We start from the raw sequence: 21,133 nt of genomic DNA, 5'->3' as shown, positions 1-21,133 counted from the left end.
CTGTTTATGATGATACTGTTGCTTTGCTTTGCATTGTATCCTAGAATGTATGCTACATTCAGAAGTTCTGGTGCATGCACAATAGTTCTGTGTCTCTGACTCTTGTACGTTGAAGAACTGGTTGGTACAGTTCTCTCTCTAATTAAAAAGTTATTTAACAGGAAATGCAAAGCACCTTGTGTGCATTTGAAACCTTGACTTATACAGTGGTACCTCAGATTACATACGCTTCAGGTTACAGACTCTGCTAACCCAGAAATAGTGCTTCAGGTTAAGAACTTTGCTTCAGGATGAAAACAGAAATCGCGCGGCAGTGGCGCAGCAGCAGCAGGAGGCCCCATTAGCTAAAGTGGTGCTTCAGGTTAAGAACCGTTTCAGGTTAAGTACAGACCTCCGGAACGAATTAAGTACTTAACCTGAGGTACCACTGTAAGCCTGTTTTGGTTCATATGCTTTCTTAGGGCTTATTCTAGCACTGGAAAATATTTTTATTAAACTGTGAGTGAGGAGAAGGAGCTACAAATACAGCTGTGGGAAAAAGAAAGTGCTCTTTGAATTCTGTGGCTTTGCATATCAGGACATAAAAGCAATTATTTGTTCCTTAGCAGGTCTTAAAATTGGGTACATAAAACCTCAGGTGATGAACAACAACACATACTATATCATGTCTTGATTTATTTGAGAAGAAATAAAGCCAAGATGGAGAAATCGTGTGAAAATCGAAGTACACCCTGACTGCTTCCGTATGAATTAAGAGGCAGGGGTTGCTAATCAAATGCCCTTGCTTAATTGATCATCAGCAAGTGTACCACTTGTCATTGTTCTATATATTTGATCAGTTTGTAGTTATCATTCTTGAGCTCTTCGAATATTCATCCAAACTTCTTTAGCAATTCAGTGCCAGGTGGGTTGATGTTGAGTCACTTGTGCCAGCTACGAATTATTATTATTATTAATAATAATAATACCCTGCCCATCTGGCAGGGCTTCCCCAGCCACTCTGGGCGGCTTCCATAAAATACAGTAATGTATCAAACCTTAAAAGCTTCTCTAAACATGCTTTCCTCCCTCACGGAGAAGATTGGGAACTGTCTTGAATGTTTTCCATTTTTGAATAGGCTTTCTTTCCCACGGTAGAATGATGGGCGTAAAATTGGTTGGAGGTAGCCCAGTTTCATGAGAAGCACTTGCTTCTCTAAGAGCCTTGTCTTCTTTCCTCCTTGCCATTGTGTTAAAACACACCTGAATGCTCCGGACCAACAAACTGATAAAACTTCAGCTTTTATAGAAGAGGGCAAACTTGCTGCCATACAGTTTGAATTCCTGTATATGCAGAGTTGCATATAAAGATGGAGGGCGCAAGGAGAAGGGGACGACACAGGACAAGATGGTTGGACAGTGTTCTCAAAGCTACAAACATGAGTTTGACCAAACTGCGGGAGGCAGTGGAAGGCAGGAGTGCCTGGCGTGCTCTGGCCCATGGGGTCACGAAGAGTCGGACACGACTAAACAACATATGAAGAGTTGAGTGTGTTAGTGTATGGTTAGGAGAATTTTTTTAACATGCTATTATAGGTTCATAAGTATACATTCAAAATAAGATGCCTAGGTCTTGATCTCATAAGAAAGCATGTGAACATCAATCCTGCTGCTGTGAAGGGCTGAGAAAGTTAAACATGGATCGGTTGTGAAATAGAATGAAATGGGTTCTAGGATTTGCTGAAGGGGAAATATGTGTAGGTCATACAAAGGCTATTAAGGCTGAATAATGTTTGTCACTTCAGTTTGCCATTCTCATGGCAGTGTGCAAAAGCATTTGATCTCCAGGACTATTGGCATCCAACAGTCTGGAGACAATGGAGTTCGCCTCTGAGGGTGAAGTCAAACCGCTGCGTCAGTAGCACCAAAGTGACCTTCCTTGGGTGCAAACCTGGGCAGTGTGTATGGAGGTCCTGGGCTGCCGAGATGACAAGATCCCACTCACGGCCTTGCTGATGGGGTCTCCAGGAATGAACCTTTAATAACGGGTGTTGCTGTGCTTCATAATGGATTAGGAATAGAAGATCTCTCAGAAAACCAATTGCAACAGGTAAGAAAGCAACCTGAGTTCTTAACAACAAAGGAACCAAAATGCAATAATAATAATAATGGATTATAAACACACTGGTATTTGGCAACAACAAAAGTTCCTTTAGAAACACAATTTACAAAGACTCACAATCTAGTCCAGGGGTCAGCAAACTTCTTCAGCAGGGGGCCGGTCCACTGTCCCTCAGACCTTGTGGGGGGCCAGACTATATTTTGAAAAGGGGAAAAAAAATCATATGCCCCACAAATAACCCAGAAATGCATTTTAAATAAAAACACACGTTCTACTCATGTAAAAACACACTGATTCCCGGACTGTCCACGGGCCGGATTTAGAAGGCAATTGGCCGGATCTGTCCCCTGGGCCTTAGTTTGCTTACCCACAATCTAGTCCCTAGAAACTTGCTATAACATGAAATAATAATAGGTGTAAATATACGATGCAAACTACTAATAATTATAAATAGCAGAATGTCAGCACCCTACATATAGAAATGAGCAAACCGGTGATATTTTAGGGAGCAGGCTAGCAGGTGAGGCCCATTACTTACATCATAGGAGCCCACTCAACACAAAACACTTGCTGTATGTAAGTTTTATTTGTTTTTTATATTATATTTTGGAAATTTACATCCAGGTTCCTCCCCCCCCTTTAAATTTCTTCGGGGGTGGGGGGCGGCCAGAGAGTTAAATATGTCAAGTTAAATTAATTGGAAACAGCTTGCAGATACTTAATCGGCTTAGGATTTTATATAAGTTCAAGTTAAATTTTATAAGAACTGTGATTTGGAAAGCCATTAAAAGGATATGCACTGAAATTCAACCAAGGGGAAGCGAGGAAGTCACTTAATCATGTTAATAAGTGTACTTTTTAATAAGGTTATGATTTATGTTTGTGTGTTTTATGTGTTCGTTTGTTTATAATTTTGTGAAAACCAATAAAAAATATTTGAAAAAGAGAGAGAGAGAGAGTGGGGCCCTAAGCTATAGCTTGTATAGCTTATCTGTAAATCCGGCACAGACATCACCTTGCCAACAAAGGTCCGTATAGTAAAAGCTATGGTTTTCCCAGTAGTGATGTATGGAAGTGAAAGCTGGACCATAAAGAAGGCTGATCGCCGAAGAATTGATGCTTTTGAATTATGGTGCTGGAGGAGACTCTTGAGAGTCCCATGGACTGCAAGAAGATCAAACCTAGCCACTCTTAAGGAAATCAGCCCTGAGTGCTCACTGGAAGGACAGATCCTGAAGCTGAGGCTCCAATACTTTGGCCACCTCATGAGAAGAGAAGACTTCCTGGAAAAGACTCTGGTGTTGAGAAAGATGGAGGGCACAAGGAGAAGGGGACGACAGAGCACGAGATGGTTGAACAGTGTTTGTGAAGCTACCAGCATGTGTTTGACCAAACTGCGGGAGGCAGTGGAAGACAGAAGTACCTGGCGTGCTCTGGTCCATGGGGTCACAAAGAGTCGGACACGACTAAACAACAACAAAGCAGTACCACTCCCGGGTTTTGGATGAGAGTCTCTCCCAGCTATACCTGGAGATGCCAGAGACTCCTGGGCAGTGGTGTAGCGTGGGGGGTGCAGGGGGGGCTGGCCGCACCGGGCGCAACATCTGGGGGTTAGGGTTAGGAGGCGCAAATCCACGGGTTTGGGGGCGCAAATCCATAGGTTAGGGGGCGCAAATTACTTGCTTTGCCCCGGGTGCTGACAACCCATGCTACGCCACTGCTCCCGTGTGCAAGGTTCTACCACTGAGCTTCAGCCCTTTCCCACCTAAAGTTACAGAGTTGCGTGAATAGGCCTTAAACCTTAATCGGAAGTCATGCAACACTGACTGACATCAACAAAACCCACATTTTGGAACTAGCCTTAAGCTACCTGTCATTTAGAACCTTTTAATCTTTGAACATACCTGTCCTACTCCAAGGAACACTGGAGATGGGAATCTAGAAAGAAAAGAAAACTGTATCAGATGCAATTTAAAAACAAAACAAGATTTAGACAGCTCTTTTTTGTGTGGGGTCATGAAGAGTCGGACACAACTAAAGGACTAAACAACAACAAGAAGACCTCAAAATTCCTATCACAGCCCCATAACTCTTGTCCGGGTCATGGGTGGCGCGTTAAATGCCAGCGCGCCCTAACCCGAGCGGCCTGCGCTCTGCGCTGCCTGGAGAGGCGAAAGCGGCACCAGAGGGCGCCCCCAACCCAGCGCTGGCGAGAAGTTTCCGCGGGAGCGCAAGAGGGCGCGTTGCCGCTGGCGCCGCCGAGTGGGTGGGGACGGGCTGGCGGGCTGGCTGCGATCTCCTTCCTGTTTGGCTCGGCTTCCTCCGGCGGCGGCGGCGGTGGGGATGCCGCGCGGAATGGCCAGGCGCCCGGGTCTCGCCAAGAGATGAAAGGCAGCCCAGAGGAGAAGCCGGAGCCGGCCGCTTCTGCCGCCGCCGCCGCTCCCCCTTCCCCTCTGCTCCGGCTGCTTTCCGCCCTCTTCTACGGGATCTGCTCTTTCTGCATCGTCCTGGTCAACAAGGCGGTGCTGACGGCTTACAGGTGAGGAGGAGGAGGAGGACGAGCACCTGGACGGCTGGCGATCCCGCGCACCGTCGGAGGAGCTGGGGGGGACAAACCCCCCAACTTCCCCCTCCCCGATCGTGGTTGTGAGATCCGGTTTCTGCCCCTGCCCCATTCAAAAGCTACTTTTCTACCCAAGACTTCCTTGCAGCGTCCGTCCCCGCCGCCTCTGGGCACCGATCCTGCTAACTCGACGGCAACCCACCCACCCCATTTGTCCCGTAGTTTCCTGGCTGGGCCACAAACCTCCTTCATCGGTGCTTCTCTTTCACCCCCCCCCCCTCTGTAAATAATGCTGCCCCCCCATCTCTTCTTGAACTCACACTTGCATTTTGCAAGGTGTTTGGTGACTGGTAAGCTTAATGTGAGAGCATCAGGTTTCCTGTTCAGGTCTCTTTGGGGAGACAGTGTGGTGTAGTGGTTAGAGTGTTGGGCTAAGCACTGGAAGAGACCAGGGTTCAAAATATCCCTGCTGGGCCATGAAGCTCTGGGGTGACCTTGGGCCAGTCCCTCGATCTCAGCCTCCCAGGGTTATTGTAGGGATTAATGAGGAGGCAGAGAACAATGTGTCCCTCCGTAGAGGAAAAAGTGAGATATAGAATTCAATTAATATCCTTTGAAATTTGGGCAGCTTTTGCTCTGGTGGCAAAGGTTGAACTGAGCTCCAGAGCTTCTCAGGCCAAAGTTCTTGCTCAGCTGTTGCTTTTTCTGGTGGTTAGCCAGCTTGGGAGAGTGGAAATGCAGGAATGTGTTTCATGAATCATATGCATACAGTCAAAAAGAAAAAACTTTCATGGCTCAAGAATGCATTCTTCAGGAATTTCTCTTTTTTACTTTGTTTATCCATACATTTCTAAACCTTTAAATCAAATGCAAAAAAAAAGCTTCTCAAAGCAGTGTCTGCAGGCCACATGGCAAGGTAAACTTGTGCAAATAAAGATGTTTTAAGATGGTATCTAAAACTAAGCACAGAAGACACCTCTTTTAATATGTGAATTCCTCAATACAGGCTGTACTACATTACAAACTCCCATTTCTTTTAGCTGTCAAACTCAGATATCACACAGGACAGCTAGCAGTGCTTCTCCAGCAGGTCACAAAGGACAAGCAGACATGTATTAGGGCTGCCATACATTCTGATTTCCCCAAACTTTACTGAGATTTCAAAGGTGGAATTGACGTCCAAGGAGAATTTCTGAAAGGTGGCACTTTGTCCTTGATCTTAGACAAGTCAATAGGAAAACCACTTTTTGGGGGGTGGGTCTTAAAAAAGCTCAGCAAGTTTGGGGTGTCCTGGTTTTTACTTTTTGAAACATGGCAACCCTAATGTATGGATAAAGGTGGTCCTTCAAGTAGGCTGGGCTTTATATGTGAATAGTTACCTCTTGAATTTGGCATATTGACGGCCAGCGGAGATCTTTAACCAGCAGTGTCTGGACCACTATGGCCTTGGTCCAGGAACAGCTGCAGCTGTTGCATCAGCCGGAACTGATAATGGGCATTCCTATCCTCAGGGGGCACCTGTACCCGAGGCGACAAGATAGATCTAGTAGCACCCCCAGAATGTGGAGCTCTCCTACAAAGAGAGTGCAGCCCCATCTAGAACCAGCAACAGGCCTATCTCGTGGACGTAGGAGCCACTCAACCATAGATCTTCCATCTTGAGCTGTGTGGAGAGGGGGCTCTTTGAAAACTAGAACTTCCCATAGGGCAAGATAGTTGTTGAATAGTCCTGTGGTTGCAGTTGACGGGGGGAAAGAGTCCATCTCACACAGAACAGCAAGAGCTAGATGGGGGGCAGCTTTCCCCATAGGGCCAGATGGTCCTCAGAAAGCCCTGTAGTGGCTGCTGGGAGAGGAAAAGGCCTCCTCAGTTGGGATATAGGAGCTGGACGTGATAGATCGCCAGATTCATGATTAATCTCCCATCAGCTCCAGCAAGCATGGTCAATGGTCAGGGAAGATGGGAGTTGCAGTTTGACATATGTGGAGCATGAAAGGTTCCCTACTCCTTCTGTAACATGTAAACTCCACTGGATCACAGTCTTGAGCCTGTACAAGCAAAATAACTCCTGGCTTTGGGGTCACCTTCCATGTGCAAAACTCTTCCCTCAAGTCAGAAATAGCCCTTTTGTGAGTGGAAGAGACTTTCTGCTTGTAGAAGGGCATCTTTGCATCCCACCCTGTAACATTTTATTTTTTTTTATTTCTAAGTAATGATAAATAGGGACGCAGGTGGCGCTGTGGGTTAAAGCCTCAGTGCCTAGGACTTGCCGATCGAAAGGTCGGCGGTTCGAATCCCTGCGGTGGAGTGCGCTCCCGCTACTCGGTCCCAGCGCCTGCCAACCTAGCAGTTCGAAAGCACCTCCGGGTGCAAGTAGATAAATAGGGACCGCTTACCAGCGGGAAGGTAAACGGCGTTTCCGTGTGCGGCTCTGGCTCGCCAGATGCAGCTTTGTCACGCTGGCCACGTGACCCGGAAGTGTCTCCGGACAGCGCTGGCCCCTGGCCTCTTAAGTGAGATGGGCGCACAACCCCAGAGTCTGTCAAGACTGGCCCGTAAGGGCAGGGGTACCTTTGCCTTTAATGATAAATAGTTTTACAGCTGTGGTTACTTCCCAAGGCTTGCTGGGAACTATAAAGTTCTAGGACACTGAGATCCAGCACCGAGGGCCTTCTGGCTGTTGCCTCATTGCGAGAAGTGAGGTTACAGGGAACCAGACAGAGGGCCTTCTCAGTAGTGGCGCCCGCCCTGTGGAACGCGCTCCCTTCAGATGTGAAGGAAATAAGCAGCTATCTTCTCTTTAAAAGACATCTAAAGGCAGCCTTGTTTAGGGAAGTTTTTAATATTTAATGCTGTACTGTTTTTAACACTTGATTGGGAGCCGCCCGGAGTGGCTGGGGAAACTCAGCCAGATGGGCGGGGTATAAATAAATTATTATTATTATTATTATTATTATTATTATTATTATTATTATTATTATTGTTATTATTTTATACCGCATCTCTGTAGCAGGAAATGTTCAATGCGATCACAAAAGCACGATTCCAAGCAGCTTGTGAAAACAATGGAAGTTTTAGTCTGTAGCTTCAGAACCAGGAAGCTTTTTCATCTTTGTTTGCCAAAGGAAAAATAAAGTCCTGCCAGATTAGAGAAATAGGTTCATATGCTGTTGATGAGAATTGCACAGAAAAATTGCCAGATAATCTGTACTGGCGACTTTTGCTTGTCTTGTCTTTCAATTGTCATAAAAATATTGTATTGAAAAGCTAACTGCCCCCCCCTTAATTTGCACTAACCTTCTTTGAAAGGGGATAAGCCAATTTTATTTTCCATCAAGCAATAGCAGAACCTAACTTGAAGAGCTGTTATATTTTCTTTCGTTTTATCAACATCTTCAAGAGCTTTGTTTCTTTCTGAAATAAAAAAGTGTTGTCTAAATCTTGTTTTGTTTTTAAATTGCATCTGATACAGTTTTCTTTTCTTTCTAGATTCCCATCTCCAGTGTTCCTTGGAGTAGGACAGGTATGTTCAAAGATTAAAAGGTTCTAAATGACAGGTAGCTTAAGGCTAGTTCCAAAATGTGGGTTTTGTTGATGTCAGTCAGTGTTGCATGACTTCCGATTAAGGTTTAAGGCCTATTCACGCAACTCTGTAACTTTAGGTGGGAAAGGGCTGAAGCTCAGTGGTAGAACCTTTAACACGGGAGCAGTGGCGTAGCATGGGTTGTCAGCACCCGGGGCAAGGCAAGTAATTTGCGCCCCCTAACCCATGGATTTGCGCCCCCAAACCCGTGGATTTGCGCCCCCAAACCCTAACCCCCAGATGTTGCGCCCGGTGCGGTCAGCCCCCCCTGTACCCCCCACGCTACACCACTGCCCAGGAGTCTCTGGCATCTCCAGGTATAGCTGGGAGAGACTCTCATCCAAAACCCTGGAGTGGTACTGCTTTGTTCTTGTTGTTAGTCGTTTAGTTGTGTCCGACTCTTCGTGACCCCATTGACCAGAGGACGCCAGGCACTCCTGTCTTCCACTGCCTCCTGCAGTTTGGTCAGACTTATGTCCCTGGCTTCAAGAACACTGTCCAACCATCTTGTCCTCTGCCGTCCCCTTCTCCTTGTGCCCTCCATCTTTCCCAGCATCAGGGTCTTTTCCAGGGAGTCTTCTCTTCTCATGAGGTGGCCAAAGTGTTGGAGCCTCAGCTTCAGGATCTGTCCTTCCAGTGAGCACTCAGGGCTGATTTCCTTCAGAATGGAGAGGTTTGATCTTCTTGCAGTCCATGGGACTCTCAAGAGTCTCCTCCAGCACCATAATGCTAGTCAGTGTCAATACTGAGCTACGTTGACCAATGGTCTCACCCAGGACCTGGTAGCTTCCTACGTCCCATCATGTGAGATGGGAGAGCCCAGACAGGGCCCCTGTAGCTTCCCCTATATTGCACCACCATCTCTGGCTTCATCACCTGATCAGGATCTTGAGTCACATGTCACATTTCGTGTGTTGAGAAGGTGCATGTCTGTCGCAGGGTCGTTCTCTACTCTTGAAGGTTTCGTGCTACAGACATGCACCTTCTCAACACACGAAATGTGACAGTAATGTGGCAGAGGGGACATTCAAAGCTTCCCAGTGGCACTGCCGTTCTGGATGTACAGTGCAGACTGTGACCAATTTGCACGGTGGTTATGTTCTGGACCCCCATGTGTGGGCCCACTTAAGGTCACTCTGCCTCGTTCCTCCCCCTTCCTTTATTAAAAAATTCATTTTTATTGGGTTTTTTAACATATCATTTTCAACAATCATATAACACAACTTCTTATCTTATATAATGTTTTAGTCTTCCATCAACACCTCTGATGATTTTTCATTCTTTATCACTTATTCTGCATTTCTTAATTTCTCTATTACTCTTAATTATTATTAACTAATAATTCTTCTCATAGTCTTTCTTGCAATATTTCAAATAGTCCTCCTTACAAAACGTCTTGCGGTCCTACTAGCGTAGTCTGTTCATTACAGTTACTTTTCAAATAGTTCGTATATTTACTCCAGTCTTCTAAGAATCTCTGGTCCCGCAGGTTTCAAATCCTTCCTGTTAGTTTATCAAATTCTGCATAGTCCATCAATTTTGGCTGCCATTCTTCTTTTGTCGGTAATTCTTCTTGCTTCCATTTTTGTGTCAATAATATTCTTGCTGCTGTCATTGCATATAAAAACAATTTAACATCTTGTCTATTAATATCATCTCCTACAATGCCAAGTAAAAATGCTTCTTGTTTCTTAATAAATGAATATTTCAACATCTTTTTCATCTCATTATATATCATTTCCCATAAGTTTTTCACTTTTTTACATTCCCACCACATGTGATAGAAATTTCCTTCCTTTTCTTTACATTTCCAACATTTATTACTTGTTTTATACATTTTAGCTAATTTCACAGGGGTAATATACCACCTATACATCATTTTCATCACATTTTCTTTCAAAGCATTGCAAGCAGTAAATTTTAATCCTTCTTTCCATAGTTTTCCCCAGTCTTTATATTATACCCACAATCTTTGGCCCAATGTATCATAACTGACTTTACCTCTTCATCTTTCAGATGCCATTCAAGCAGCAATTTATACATTTTGGACAAAGTTTTATACTTGTTATTCAATACTTCTATTTCAAATTTTGATTTATCATCATCAAATCCTTTCTTCCCGTTCCTCCCCCTTCCTGCTCTGCCCCATTCTGCCCCTTTTAGCAATGTTTTTGTGACATTTTGCGGTCACTTCCGGGTTTTGCGCAGTGCAAATCTGCGCGGTCACACACATATCTGACACGCCTAAAATGGTTGCTGCCTTTGGTTAGGATCTTCCTCTACTGATGAAGTCTGCAAACATGGAATGCCTGTTAGAATCACTGAAAGGAGAACCCACTCTTGCTGTGCAGCAATGCAGCTTTTCTGCAGACTAACAAAGTGTTTTGTGATTCACCCCCCCGTATATTTGAAATAGTATTTTGCTGTTGTGTACATGACTGTTATTATTTTGTTTTTTAGATGGTAACCACTATTCTGATCTTATATGTGTCAAAACTGAATAGAATCATTCACTTCCCCGATTTTGATAAGAGTATCCCTATGAAGGTAAGACAAAGTGCATAATTTTAGAAAGCGAAAATCCTAATCTGATGCTATATTATATGTTGCATAATATAATCAGTGCTTTAGAGCTTTTTTGCCCCATGCTTGTCTAGCCGCCATAGGGAGTACTGAGTTTTTCTCTCCAACAAAGTATGTAATGCTAAACCATGGTTTACTGCAGGCATAATAATAATAATAATAATAATAATAATAATAATAATAATAATAATAATAGTTTATTATTCATACCCCGCCCATCTGGCTGGGTTTCACCAGCCACTCTGGGTGGCCTCCAACTGAATATTAAAAACAATACAGCACCAGACATTAAAAACTTCCCTAAACAGGGCCGCCTTCAGTTGTCTTTTAAAAGTAAAATAGTTGTTTATTGCCTTGACATCTGATGGGAGGGTGTTCCACAGGGCTGCTTAGGGAAGTTTTTTAAGTTTGGCGTTTTATTGCGCTTTTAATATTCTGTTGGGAGCCGCCCAGAGTGGCTGGGAAAACCCAGCCAGATGGGCGGGGTATAAATAATAAATTTTATTATATTTTAATTGTTTTAAGTCAAACAGACTTCTGGAACGGATTCTGTTTGACTTCCAAGGTACAACTGTATATGAATAGCATCCTTGCTTCTCCCTGCACCAGTTCTTATATAGCCAAAAAGGCAGGAGTCGCTTGCAAGAGCAGAGGGTAACAGCCAGTTTCTCCTCTCTCACACTCCTATTCATTCAATTAAAGAGTGGACTTTGTGTTCAATGCTGCCTCTGAATTGGCTCCCACCTGGCGAATTGTGTGTTGTGTAGATCCATATTTTTCAGCCCAGATGTTGGGCTGGAAACATTAGAACAAACATAGGCTGCAATTCTCTACAGTCATCTGGAAATGAGCCCAATTAAACACGAAGTGCTCCAAGTAAACATCCATTAGATTTTTAATCTTTCAACTTGGCCCATGTTTATTGAGTCTTTACAGCAGGGGTGTGGAACCTTTGGTCCTCCAGATGGTGTTTGACTCCAACTCCCATCAGCCCTAGTCAGTGTGGGATGATAGGATTTGGAGTCCCAACAAATTCTCCACCCCTACTTTATAATGTGAAATGGTTGCCTTCTGCTGTCCTCTTGTTAGGCTTAAAGGTAAAGGGACCCCTGACTGTTAGGTCCAGTTGCAGACAACTCTGGGGTTGCACCGCTCATCTTGCTCTATGGGCCGAGGGAGCCGTCGTTTGTCCGCAGACAGCTTCCGGGTCATGTGGCCAGCATGACTAAGCCGCTTCTGGCGAACCAGAGCAGCGCACGGAAACACCGTTTACCTTCCCGCCAGAGTGGTACCTATTTATCTACTTGTACCTTGACGTGCTTTCGAACTGCTAGGTTGGCAGGAGCAGGGACCGAACAACGGGAGCTCACCCCGTCGCGGGGATTCGAACCACCAACCTTCTGATCGGCAAGCCCTAGGCTCTGTAGTTTAGACCACAACGCCACCCGCATCCCTTTGTTAGGCTTAGTGGGGTCAAAATTGTGGTTGGTGTAAACATGACGTGTTGATTTTTTCCTTTATTTTATTTTCATGGTTCCTGGTAATTTTCATTTTTGTGAGATCAAACTTCTTTTATTGAAATAAGCAGGGCCTGGAATGTTGTATAAAACATTGCCAAAGTTCAAAAGTGGCAATCATTTCTCTCTGTGCTGGATTGTATGAACTAACTTGAATAGATTTCTTCCACAGTTTCGAGAAAAAACTGGTTTCATTCTAAATGGTACCCTCATTTTGTTTCAGCTGTTTCCACTTCCTCTGATTTACGTCGGGAATCACATAAGTGGATTATCAAGTACAAGCAAGTTAAGGTACAGCATAAGTTGGGTTGTTGCCGGGCAGTTTGGTTTTTATTTAGCCCCTGTAAGTGAAAATGTTTTGAGACTATTAGAGCCGTGCTGTAACTACATGTTGATTGAATGAGAGCCATATTGCCACATCCACAGATTGTTTTGGACAACACACACTGGGTCAAATTGCTCTTATGTTCTGCGTGAGGCAGTTAGAAAGGATTAGTACATACCTTCCGTTGATTTATTATTTTATTTATTATTTATTTATTTATTTTAAAAATACTTATGTACCTTCCACTCAAAGTATCAAGGTGCTGTTCGACAAGATATAGAAATGCAATAAAACATACGCTATATAAAGCAATAAAAATAAGAAGAAGAACGACTGGCAAAAAAAAAAAAAATCTAAACCACTGAATATGCCTATCAGTACAGTGGTGCCTCGCAAGACGAAAAGAATCTGTTCCGTGAGTCTCTCTGTCTTGCGGTTTTTTCGTCTTGCGAAGCAAGCCCATTAGTGGCTTAGCGGGCTTAGCGGATCAGCTGCTAAGCGGCTTAGCGGATCAGCTGCTAAGCGGCTTAGCGGATCAGCTGCTAAGCGGCTTAGCGGATCAGCTGCTAAGCGGCTTAGCGGATCAGCTGCTAAGCGGCTTAGCGGATCAGCTGCTAAGCGGCTTAGTGGATCAGCTGATAAGCGGCTTAGCGGATCAGCTGTTAAGCGGCTTAGCAGCTTAGCAGTTTAGCGGCTTAGTGGATCAGCTGATCAGCTGATAAGCGGCTTAGCGGCTTGGGAAAAGGGGGGGAGGAAAAAGACCCGCAGGAACCCGCAAGCCCATAGGAAATTTGTTTTGCGAAGCACCTCCAAAACGGAAAACCCTTTCGTCTAGCGGGTTTTCCGTCTTGCGAGGCATTTGTCTAGCGGGGCACCACTGTATAGTGCAGTCGGTAGAGCATGAGAGTCTTAATTTCAGGGTCAAGGGTTCAAAAGATTCCTTCCAACTGTATGATTCTGTGAAAAGCATTGAAAAATCTTCAAGAGATGTCTGAAAGTTAACAGCAAGGAGGCCTGCAGAGAGAGGGCAGGGAGAGTATTCTTTGCATGCGAGTAGCAACGTTAAAGACCTGTCTTCTAGTTGAAGCCCGTTGGGCTTCTGAAACATGGGGAACTAGCAGAGCTCTTCCTGATGAACTCAGTGACTGAGCTGGGATATAAAGGCTTTGTTTATCAATGCGAGAGCCTTGAACCTGGCCTTGTGGCATATGTGTAAACAGGTTTATGTCCACCATCTATGTGAAGTTAGGGTTGCCATATTTTGAAGAGCAAAAATAAAGAGGATGCTATGACGGCCGTTCCAAGCAAATAAATGCAATTTGTCTCAAATTTTACCCCTGAAAAAGAGGGTGGGTCCTGGAAAAAGAGGAACCCTACCCAAAGTACAGCTCTGAGAGGAATTGAATCTTTTATTTGGAGTCATTGCGCACCCCCCTTGAACCTTATGCCCAGTAAAGAAGTTCACGCACCAGGATGTAGAGGAAGATAGGTTTATTGCATGAAAATAAAAGAGGCTGAGCACACAGATGCTCCTTCGGGCTGCTGGGTAGCAAACACCCAGGCAGCAAATTGCACAATACACACACACAGCTTAATTGTAAAGTTACCTCAGCCTGGAAGTGGGTGTACAGTGGTACCTCGGGTTACAGATGCTTCAGCTTAAAGACTCCGCTAACCCAGAAATAATACCTCGGGTTAAGAACTTTGCTTCAGGATAAGAACAGAAATTGTGCTCCGGCGGCGCAGCAGCAGCGGGAGGCCCCATTAGCTAAAGTGGTGCTTCAGGTTAAGAACAGTTTCAGGTTAAGAACGGAGGTCCGTTCGGAACGAATTAAGTACTTAACCTGAGGTACCACTGTATCGATGTGGCACAGGCCCATGCTAAAAGAAAAAGGGGAGGCTGTATACTTGGTCTTGAAGCAAGCTGAGTGCAAGTCGATAGAGATCTATGCTTTCCATGTAAGTTAAGCTCTCCCCTTCCGTATCCTATGCCAGCAAGGCAGCAGAATCTCACACCCATTCTCTGATTTGTGGTCTAGTGAAGTGCAGGGATAATTCTTGAGGGAGGAAGACGAGGGAGGGAGGGAGGGAAGGGGGAGTAAGAGACCAAAATATGACCTCCAGTAAGAGAACCTAGATAATCAGCTACAGGGATCCCGTTGGAGCTGTGAGCTACCTGACCATTGGAAATTTGGTGTTTAATTATAGTTTAGGTTCCACCAGGGCTTTTTTTTCTAAGAAAAATGTTTAGGGGTACAGTGGTACCTTGGGTTACATACGCTTCAGGTTACATATGCTTCAGGTTACAGACTCTGCTAACCCAGAAATAGTACCTTGGGTTAAGAACTTTGCTTCAGGATGAGAACAGAAATTGCACAGCGGCAGCAGGAGGCCCCATTAGCTAAAGTGGTGCTTCAGGTTAAGAACAGTTTCAGGTTAAGAACGGACCTCCTGAACTAATTAAGTACTTAACCCGAAGTACCACTGTACTCTCATTTTCCTACTCATATTGAAATACTCCCCCTCAATGAGGCCAAACTTAGATTCACAAAATACAGTGGTACCTCTGGTTGCAAACAGGATCTGTTCCAGAGGCCTGTTCACAACATGAGCAGAATGCAACCTGCACCTGCGGGTCGCAATTCGCTGCTTCTGCGCATGCGCGTGACATCATTTTGAGCATCTGCGCATGCATGAGCAGCGAAACCCGGAAGTAATCCTTTCCAGTACTTCCGGGTCACCGCGGGACACAACCTGAAAACGCTCAACCTGAAGCAAACGTAACATGAGGTATGACTGCATTTAGGGGTATGCGTACCCCTGCGTACCCCCAGGAAAAAAGAACTGGGTTCTACTGTAATCTGTGGAGAGGGGAAGGGACTTCCTGGCTGAGCGAATATCACAATACTTGAGTCATTTGAACCATTGTATATTCCTGTTTGCTGAGATATATTTGAAGCAGAAGGGACACAACCTTAATCTCAGGAAGACCGTATGCTTCCCGAATCATAATTTTACCCTTGAAGGAGGATTTTATTGTGTGTGTGAAGCCTGGTTCCTACGTACAGAAGGGTGATGATTAACTTTCTGGTGACTTCAAGTTTAGTGTGCTGATGCTTTCCGTAAGCATTAATGATCATGATGTTTTCTGTACCTTCCTGGCCATGTTTCAGATAAAAGCTAGTGTTTTATATTTGATTCATGCTAGCTCCATGATCTCCAGAAATAAAGCACGTAAAAAATTGAGACTAGCCCCCATCATTACATGTGGGCGACTGGTGCACATGCTTTAGCAGAGATGTCACATGCTGTCAGCCGCCTGAACTGTGTTTATAGGAGCTACCGCCCACAGAGCCTCCATCTTTCGAGGGTTCTGACTCCATTTATTGGAGCTCAGCCTGCTCACAACTACATCTGGGCACCGGCCCAGGGCTTGGGCAGCCACTCCTGAATCAGATGAGAAATAAAGCTTAGGTGTCACCAGTGTACTGATGCCATCATGCTCCAAAACTCCTAGGGACCATATCCAATGTTGTCTTGATATGGGTTTGTTGTTTTTGTAGAAGTCCTTCAAACAGTGTAGGCCTTTGGCTTTCCAGGTTTTTATCGGGAGGTTTTGTGCTGCGTGTTGGAATAGTGGGTGATAGGCCAGGGGGATGGGGATAGTTTGCCTACTTTTCCCTGTGTGAACCTGTTCAGAGTTGTGGGGATTTTCTTTAGATTGTGTTGGAGAAATGGGTATGCTGTTGTGGGGGATGTTTTCGATGGCATCTCTCTCCAAATAGACCCATTGTTTCCACTCGTCTTCTAGAATATGCTGGATTATGTGGTGTACTTGGCTGGCAATGTAATATGATTCTACGCTGGGGATTTCCCATCCTCCTCCTGGGGGGAGGAGGTACAGGTATCTGGGGCTTATTCTCAGCTTTTTGTGTGAGAAAATAAACGAGTGTGGGTTTTTCCTGCCACTTCTGGAGTTGGGTTCGGGGAGACCCTACCCAATGTTGATGTTTGTCCTCAGGGACAAAATGGCGCCTTGTGGAATCTGCTGCTCTCCGGACTGTTCAGTGCAAGGAGGAATGAAATCACTGAAATACAGTGTCTCCGGTACCCATCCTGAACACTCAGCCCAGGAGGTTACCATAGTCAGTGGTTTCAAAAGTGGCTGAAAGACTTGAGTGGCACACCCTCTCTCAATAAAAATCATTCATTCAAGCAACCAAGGCTGATTCAGCCCCAATACCTTTGACAGTGACTGCCCTAATGCCTTGGCCTACAGCTAGTGATTGTTGGGAGACATTATGTCATTTATTTATTTAACAAGAAGCATAAATGAATATATTTTTTAAAAAAACATCTTCTTAAATGGTTTACACAAAACCTTAATTGACTCATTGCTTCTTATTTCTTGCTTATAATTTGCTCTTTCTCTGAGCAGAGCCCATAGTGGCTAACAATGGAAGAAATAAACAGCACAATATTAAAATGAATTAGTTGGCATGAAATACAATTGCCGCAGTCCAAAGCAGGCGGTGGCACAATAAAACATTGCAACAAAGCCATCCTCGTGGTGCTCCAAAAGCCAATGAAAATAAATAAATTCACTTTAACTCGGCGCCTGACATCCATAGAAAGTGAGGGACAATTGGAGATCTGTACTGGGAGGGAATTCTGTAAGTGGGGTACAGCCACTAAGAATTATTCTGCTGCATGTTATGAGCCTCCCCAGCTGATCTTAAGGCCCTCATTGGTTGATACTATGACTTTTTCTTCATTGAATATTGCGCTGTGCAGAGTTCCAAGTTTTGCTTAATTTTTTGAATTGTCACTTCCAGCTATTCCGTTGTGTATTCGGCCTGTGGTGTCAGACTGACATTTGGCCATGACAGAGGCTAAGAATTTGTTCAGGCATGTTTCTTAATGCAGGATGATATCATTAGCAGAGACAAAGAAGCATTAATTGATATCATTAGCAGAGACAAAGAAGCATTAAAAAAACCTTGCAACTGACATGACATGGATATTTTCCCCCTCTCTTTCTATTTTAAAAAATCTAGTTTGCCAATGTTTACAGTCCTTAGGAAGTTTACCATTCCTCTTACATTACTGCTGGAAGTGATTGTTCTTGGGTGAGTATTTGCCTCCCATTTTTGAAATGCCACTGCCATCTATCAGATAGGCTATCTGGCCAGAATGCATGGATGAGTACTGTAGTTCCTGTTGGCTAATTGAATTTTGATGATAATATTCAGGCTTCTCAGAACACTATGCACTGGGTACAAAGCGGACACCAGTTAATCTACAAGCACTAGAAACCTGCAGCAAAAGAATTGGCTTGTTAGTTTGACTCAGTATGTGAAGTTCAGCCCTCCACCCCATAATACCCTGCTGGTTTCTTGGCCCAACAGTAGAATAACAGCAGAAGCCACATCTTCTACAAAGCTCTCAAAGGTACTGTGCACATCTGGACCTCATAACCTTGACCTCCCAGACTTCCCTTATCTTCTCCTTCTCATTGGCTCCTGATTTTTCCATGCCCCAATCACATATTGTTTTCCAGATTTTTTTAGCACACTGCTTTCTTCGTTTCATTTCCTTTACTTACCTTGACCTCCTTGTATTCCATCTTCTCGAACCTTCTTCAGGTTCCTGTTCTCAGTTCATTGCCAACATGACACCCTTCCTTCATCTTTCCTTTCCAGTCAGTAGCCTGCGTATCGTGCTTTTCCTGTTCCTAGGGCCTGGGAGAGATGATCCCAACGAAACTGACAGCTGTTCTCCACCTCACAGAATTTGGATCACAAAGATTCCTTGCTTCCAGAGCATTTGGAATATTTGTGAACATGATAACATCACACCATCTCAGCCAGGCTGTGTCACACAATACAGTAAAGATTGCAATATGCCTTTGAGTCAGGCTCCTTAATGATTGGGTCATAAAGGGGTTTTCTCCTATTAATGTCCCAAATCGAATTTATTTCACTCACACATGAAAGGAAAAGGATTTCCCTTTTCTGTGGAGCATCAGACACCGCCATAAGCAAGATGTTAGAGCTGCAAGGCTCTGCATTCTTGCCAAAATCAGATGAATCATGTACAAGTTTGGAACGTAGATTATTGGGATTTATTATGGGAGTTCCCAAATGCTTTCATAGCGGAGAGGGAGGGTGTAATCCCAACTCAAAGTTAGCACTGAGCTTTTGCAAGAAGCCCAGTGCATTGCAAGAAGTTCATCGTAAAACCAATTAGCAATTTGCGTAGAGTATTTTCAGGAGTCTACATATACTCTTGTCTTACTGCAGGGGTCAGCAAACTTTTTCAGCAGGGGGCCGGTCCACTGTCCCTCAGGCCTTGGGGAGACGACTATATTTTGAAGGGAAAAAATGAACGAATTCCTATGCCCCACAAATAACCCAGAGATGCATTTTAAATAAAAGGACACATTTGACTTATGTAAAAACACCAGGCAGGCCTCACAAATAACCCAGAGATGCATTTTAAATAAAAGCACACATTCGACTCATGTAAAAACTCGCTGATTCCCGGACCGTCCGCAGGCCGGATTTAGAAGGCGATTGGGCTGGATCCGGCCCCCTGCCCTTAGTTTGCTTACCCATGTCTTACTGTAACTGTCTCGTCACTGAATCATTAAGTATACAGTCCTATACACAATTGTCTGAGACTGTGCCACGGGACAAAATTGTGAGTAAACCTGTCTCAGATTTGCATTGTAAGATACAGATGACTCTGGAGATGCATTTGATGTTGTTTGTGTGAGATACTTCATTACCCCTTTCCATGGCTGGAGTTTCCCTCTTCTTTGAGCTATCCCCTGCGAACTCCACTAAGCCATTGGAGCTTGTGCATCAGAAACAAATCCCTGGAAAGGCATCACAAATGATCCCTGGCTTTGACTGACCTATTTGTAAGACAGAATGGGAACATCGGCCTTTCACTGAGCCAGACCATTACTCTATCTAGCTCAGCATTTTTTGCTGTGTCATCCAGGGTTTCAGGTGGTAATATTTGCCAGCTCTTCCTGAAGATCCCAGGGATTGAATCTGGGATCTACAACCCTTTTTAAAGGAAGCTTCAAAATATTTTAGAATGGGGGGAAATTGGAATCTTGTCAGCCTCCAGGTGCTGTATGATTAAAAGAAATAAGCCTAATTCTTTTGTTTCATTCTGCTGTGTCACAAACCACTTTCTGAGATGCATAATGCTGGTTCAGATAAGTGTTTAGTTTGATTAGTGTTCATCCTAGTTATAAACTGAATGGGATCAACCATACGGTTTCTCTTTATACAGGAAGCGCTATTCACTGAGCATTGTAATTAGTGTGTTCGCAATCATCCTTGGAGCTTTCATAGCAGCAGGGTAAGATTTTAAAGTCCTTTCCTTCTGTGTTGGATCCTTGTTTCTTGAGTGTACCACGAGAATGAAACCATTTCGTCAGGAACTGTCAGAAGAATTAGTGCAGGAGATGGCTGCACTATTCCGCAGATGCTTTTATTCCGCAGTCCTTTACATCACATAATGTACGAGCCACATGCGACCATTTGACTGATGTCCATGTGGCCTTCAGTCGCCATTTCCAGCTGGTTCTTTCCCCACCCTGCTGCCCTCAGTGGCGGTCATTGGGCTCTCAAATTTCAGCAGCCCTAAAATTTGGCACACCTCCAACTCTCGTTCTCAGTTGTGCAGTGCTGTTGTGTTGCCCTCCGCAGCACGGAGCCCCGTGTGGCCGCACCAGTTGTGCCGCTCTAAAACCACTTCTGTTTCCCTGATGATTGGTGCTGGAGACAGCAGAGCAATGCGCTGATCTGCACATGCCTCAGCTGCTCTCAACACTGGTCTGCTCATTTCCTCTCCTTTGACAGCGCACTGCCTTTTCCATACCATATAAAAACTACAACTAAATTTCTCTTCAGTTCCAAAAGATGGGCTGTTGTTGGAGAAACACAAGTTCCAAGGCTTCCTTGAGCGCTTGGAGTTATTTACACTATTCTTTGGATCTGGGGCTATGAAATATGAAAATCACTTAAAAACTAGCTTCAGCTGAGTCAGTACTGCATTTCGTGTTTCTGCTAAACATAAAGAGTGCTTGCTCTCCTAAGCAAAGTCATTTCTTCACTTCACTCTCATTTACTAACCTTGTACTTCTGCTGGGAATTGCCCCAAGACACAGTAGGTGACACGGGTGGTGCTGTGGTCTAAACCACTGAGATTTGGGCTTGTCGATGGGAAGGTCGGCGGTTTGAATCCCCGCGACGGGGTGAGCTCCCGTTGCTCGGTCCCTGTTCTTGCCCACCTAGCAGTTCGAAAGCACATCAAAGTGCAAGTAGATAATAGGTATCGCTCCGGCGGGAAGGTAAATGGCATTTCCATGCACTGCTCTGGTTTGCCAGAAGCGGCTTGGTCATGCTGGCCACATGACCCGGAAGCTGTCTGCGGACAAACG

The 21,133-nt window shown here is 44.6% G+C and overlaps 1 protein-coding gene across 1 annotated transcript in view; it reads left to right on the top strand.

The window, feature by feature from the left end:
* The first annotated feature begins 4,410 nt into the window (after positions 1-4,410).
* SLC35D2 (solute carrier family 35 member D2) overlaps positions 4,411-21,133 on the top strand; it is a 30,044-nt gene continuing 13,321 nt past the window's right edge. Inside the window, exons 1-6 of the mRNA XM_083702127.1 lie at positions 4,411-4,640; positions 8,154-8,187; positions 10,708-10,794; positions 12,571-12,638; positions 17,730-17,801; positions 19,981-20,049. Of these exons, the coding sequence (XP_083558253.1) occupies positions 4,486-4,640; positions 8,154-8,187; positions 10,708-10,794; positions 12,571-12,638; positions 17,730-17,801; positions 19,981-20,049 (485 nt within the window). The 5' untranslated portion in view covers positions 4,411-4,485. The remainder of the gene's footprint in view (positions 4,641-8,153; positions 8,188-10,707; positions 10,795-12,570; positions 12,639-17,729; positions 17,802-19,980; positions 20,050-21,133) is intronic.

The sequence above is a fragment of the Podarcis gaigeae genome (genome assembly GCF_964106915.1).
Source record: "Podarcis gaigeae genome assembly, chromosome: 11".
Lineage (NCBI taxonomy): Eukaryota > Metazoa > Chordata > Lepidosauria > Squamata > Lacertidae > Podarcis > Podarcis gaigeae.
The sequence above is the reverse complement of the archived record's forward strand: the minus strand, read 5'-3'. Positions and strand labels throughout refer to the sequence as shown.